This window comes from Colletotrichum orchidophilum (assembly GCF_001831195.1).
Source record: "Colletotrichum orchidophilum strain IMI 309357 chromosome Unknown Scaffold_2.1, whole genome shotgun sequence".
Classification (NCBI taxonomy): domain Eukaryota; kingdom Fungi; phylum Ascomycota; class Sordariomycetes; order Glomerellales; family Glomerellaceae; genus Colletotrichum; species Colletotrichum orchidophilum.
This window is the reverse complement of record NW_019172958.1, coordinates 679488-683766: the sequence shown is the minus strand read 5'-3', so window position 1 is coordinate 683766 and position 4279 is coordinate 679488. Positions and strand designations below refer to the sequence as shown.

At 54.6% G+C, this 4279-nt stretch overlaps 1 protein-coding gene across 1 annotated transcript; it reads right to left on the bottom strand.

The window, feature by feature from the left end:
* Nucleotides 1-1607: 1607 nt before the first annotated feature.
* Nucleotides 1608-3979, bottom strand: CORC01_00349 (uncharacterized protein; the record flags this gene model as incomplete). The annotated part of the gene is made up of 2 exons (XM_022612007.1): nt 1608-2045; nt 2129-3979. The coding sequence occupies 2 exons, from the start codon at nt 3977-3979 to the stop codon at nt 1608-1610; spliced, it is 2289 nt and encodes a 762-aa protein (XP_022481632.1).
* Nucleotides 3980-4279: the final 300 nt, after the last annotated feature.

The window sequence follows — 4279 nt, the reverse complement described above, 5'->3', positions numbered from 1 at the left end:
ATGGGTCGGTTAGTGACTTAATATGGGGGCAAGGAAGTCACTTTTTCATGGGACTTGACTGGAGAGAATACTGTATTGCGGAACCTGTCGGCTATCGAAACGTGTATAGGCGAGACAGTGCGGTCTTATAGACGAGAACGAAAGATTATTCTCCTTTCCTGTCCAATGGCTGAGAGATTAAGTCTCTTGGGCTTAGTATGTGGGTGACGCGTGTTATGAAATTACAGTGAGATTGAGGACAATCCACCACGATGCTTGAGCAGGTCGCAGAAGGCGGGCTATTTCGCGATGTTCGGTCCAAAGACAGAAGGGATGTGGATCTAGTATTGAACGGATCGTCCGATGTGACTGAAAGCCTAGTGAACGACTCCTCTGTCGGTCTTGAACAGTTGATGGCCAGGTGAGGACATCGATTGAGATGAGTGAGGCGTGTTTCCAAAACTAGATGTAAAGTATAGAATCATACCCGCAACTGGCGACCTCGGGACTAGACTCTTGACGGCATTGAAGGTATTCAGTACGGTTGGACTATGTGGCGCATCTTTCATTGACATTGTGTTGGGTAGGACTTTTGAAAGAAGGTCATGGCTTCAGAAATTTACATCCAGTGAATGGTTTCGGCGATGTCGATGAGGGTTGTTTATTGGCTTCAGCTCAGGGGAGCGAGATTTCGAAACTTGCAAACGATGTTGCTCGTTAAGATTCAGATTCACGGTCGATGTTGCTTCTCAGTAGACGCTCATGCTTGCTCTTCATGAGAAGGACTGCTTCCTGTTCATCAAGTAGAAGTCTGACTGCCGGCTGATACTGACCTTTCATGGTAAAAATTCAGCCCCTATGAGAGCGTAACTTGGCCAAACTTTGAATGAAAAGTTTGTTTTAGGGAATAGCATGATATCACTGGAGATGTAGGACTTTGTGTTGTTCTAGGAGGTCGCTGATGATAGGTAGTAAGTCAGGTACTGATGTTTCATTGACTTCAACCCGGGCTCACGGGTAATGTCAGTATGTGAGCATCGCTTTTAGCTCACGACACGTTTTCAAGACACCAAATTTCTCTGGAATCAAGCTTCAAAGACGTGTTTGAGGCTTGCCGCCTTGTCAAGAAGTTGGGTGATATTTCCCTCAGCCAGGGCGGGCATACCCTTGACCACGCAGGGACGGAAAAAGCCTTTGTTTCTTCGAGCCAGGCCATCATCCTCTCGAGGTTGACGACGCCGTATACATCTTGACAAGACACTGCCCGGTACCTGAAGAAAGCCAGAAGATTTCCGTTGCGTTCCCTGATCAACTTCTGACATAAGCCTTTGCGGTTCGAATCAAGGTCGTGGAGTCAATTTATCAAATATTGGCCTTTGCGGTGGCATTGCTTGTCATGCCAGCCAGACTGGCGACAGGCTGATGTGAATGCACCCATCACGAGGTGCTAAGCCGCGGTTCTCACAGTCCAGCTCACAGTTCAGCCTTTTTCTCAAGGCAGAATGGAATTTATCAAAGCAACTCTTTGCACTTGGCTATCGCATTTGCCCCTACAGAAAACAAGGTCTCCAAACGTACAGGCTGGGGTATCTAGCAGCAACAAAATCGCTCTCGGGATCAAACAAGTTTCAAACATTTCCAAACACCGAACCGTCGCTTTCCTTACCTCGTTCACGCTCATTCCTACGAGCCCCAGCCTTCCTCACCCACGTCCACCAGCCCAGAAACGAATGAAGCAAGCCCACATCCTTGTCATGCTGCTTTTGCCGCGGGGGCCGCGTCGGCAGCGCCGGCGGCCGACGACCCGTCAGCCGCCTCTTCCTCCTGGGCCTCGTCTCAGCCACAGGCATGATGACGGCCGGGGTAAATTGCTCGTCGGGAACCAGGTCCATGAACAGCCGGAATGGCCAGGCCAGCGCGGCGAACGTGTGCTTCGCGAGCGAGTACCCGGCGCGCGTCTGTAAGAGGATGAGGGCCACAATGAAGGGGACGCAGACGCAGACCATTGTCACGGGGAACCTCCAGTCTTGTGGTGAGATTGTGAATTCTGTGATCCCAAAGACTGACTGTAGAGATCCATGCATCAGTATACAGACATGTAAACAGAAGGGAAATGGGGAAAGAGGGAGGGAAGGGTTCGTCTGCTTACAGTCACAAAAGTCAGGGGTAAAAACACCATGGACCCCAAAGTTAGGACCTTGATGTTGTCCCCCTGCTCAATCGCCCTCCTCGACTCCTTGATCGAGCTCCCGCTGAAAAGCTGATCTCTCAAATTCTCAACCTCCTTGCGCGTCGCAGCGTTCTTGGCATGCACCGTCTCTAAATCCCGACACGCGCGCTCCAAGTCGGACCTCAGGAGCACCATCTTGTCGCGGTACGCCACCCCCTCGGGGCTCTCTGGCGCCGGATGCGGCCAGAGAGTCTGATGCCGACCGTCCCAGAAATCGTCAGGAAAGGTCTCCCGATAGGCCGCCAGCATGGCGCGCAACCCCTCGTTGACGACGCCCAGCGTATTGTACGCCCAAAAGTACCGCCTGATGTACGTAAAGTGCTTGTCCTCGAAGAGGAGCTTGTCGCGCAGGCGGGCGTCGAACATGAAGTCCGTCGGCGGCGTGATGAGCTTAGCGATGCGCGCGTGGAGCGCCAGGTTCCGCTTCGTCGCGTCGCGGTACTCCGTCACCAGGGCGTCCAGGAAGGCGTAGGGCCCCGAGGAAAAATTCTTGTGCGCCTCGGCGTCGCCGCCACGGAGTGTGTGTTCGTCGTCTGGGAAGGACTGTATCGACAGCAGGTGCCACGGCGCAAAGGTGTCGAAGAGGAACCCTTCCTGGGGGCCCTCACGGCGGCGGGTCTGTTTCACGGATTGCCGTGGCGGGCCTGACAGGGAGAGGGCGAGGATGGAGCTGCATTCCGCGATGTCGATGTGGTCTCGCGAGCGGCGGTCCGGCGGGCGTTTGTCGTACTTTTGAAAGGGGGCCGGTTCGAGACCCTCGCCTACTACGGTGTAGTACTTGAAGACGAAAAAGAAGCTTCGTTGGCGTAAGTGTAAGGCCGAGGGGTCCCTTGCGAAGGCGCGGTGGACGTAGGCTGTCGTTTTCCCGTTATTTCCATGGTCCGTGATGAGATGGTTGAGGAGCTCCGTCATGTCGAAGTAAGGAGACATTGTCATGAATAGGGCGCCGAGCATCAGGGCCGACGGTTCTTGCAGGATGGTCACGAGACCTACGGCTTGGCCGTCGGCGTGAATCTCCTTGAGGGCGTTCCACACTGTTGGGGCGTCGACGATCTGTGTGGGAGATGGAGCTGCGTCGGCCGCGGCGCCTCGAGGACGACGGTCTGGGTGTTTGCCCACGGGTCTGGGTGAACCTTCCTTGTCGACATCGTACAGTTCAAAGGTTGAGCTGACGTAGCCCTGGCTTTCATACGCAGCAAATGTCTCAAAGTCTGCATTCTCGTCAATCTCGGCCTGTCGCCTGATCACATCCGCAAGCCCGATAGCTGCGCCGCCGGTGAAGTCAGCATACTTGAGATGGCGTAGCAGCTGGTTGTCCGTCCATGATACGCGCTCGACGAGTTTGGTGGCAGGAGCAGAAAGGGCCCCATCCGAACTGGTGGCACTACGGGGGCCTGCGATGTCAAGCAGGGGGAGGTACTCAACATCTAGCTCGGAGTGGATCGAGGCCGGGACATGCTTTCTCTCGAGGCCGCTGGGCAGTGTCCGCTTCTCGATGGAGTCTGAGAAGGTTGAGCGGCGGGCACGGCGAAGGGCAGGCTGAAAAGCCGCTTCTGACGAGAGGGCAGGACTGTGTCCTGGACTTTGGACAGGGCTTAGGGATGGCTGGAGAAGAGGTGACGGCTGGTGGGTGTTGTTGGTCGTTCTGGTATCTGATCTGTCCCTGGCGGCACTGGCTAGGGAGTCATGGAGACTTCGTAGATTACGGAGATATTGTTCATGGCTTGCCTCCACTGCTCTGAGCAGCTCTTCGGGGCTCTGGGTTGACATGGTAATGATTGACAGCAAGTCTCTCAAAATTGGGATACTACGATGGATGAAGGGGGCGACAATGTGAGTGTAGTAGACCAAAGGAAAGAAACGAAGGCGGTGGGCAGTCGGTCCCTTAGACTGCAGCCCTTTTCTACTCACTCACTTGCACAGCCTGCCTTGCCTTGGACCTCCGACAAGACGGCCGAAATCAGGATGTTGTGCCATCGGCAAGCTCCAGCTACACCACAAGCACTAGCCTAGGCAGCCTCGACGTTCCCCTCTCTCAAGAAGATCGACCCCAAATGCGGCTGAGCCGCG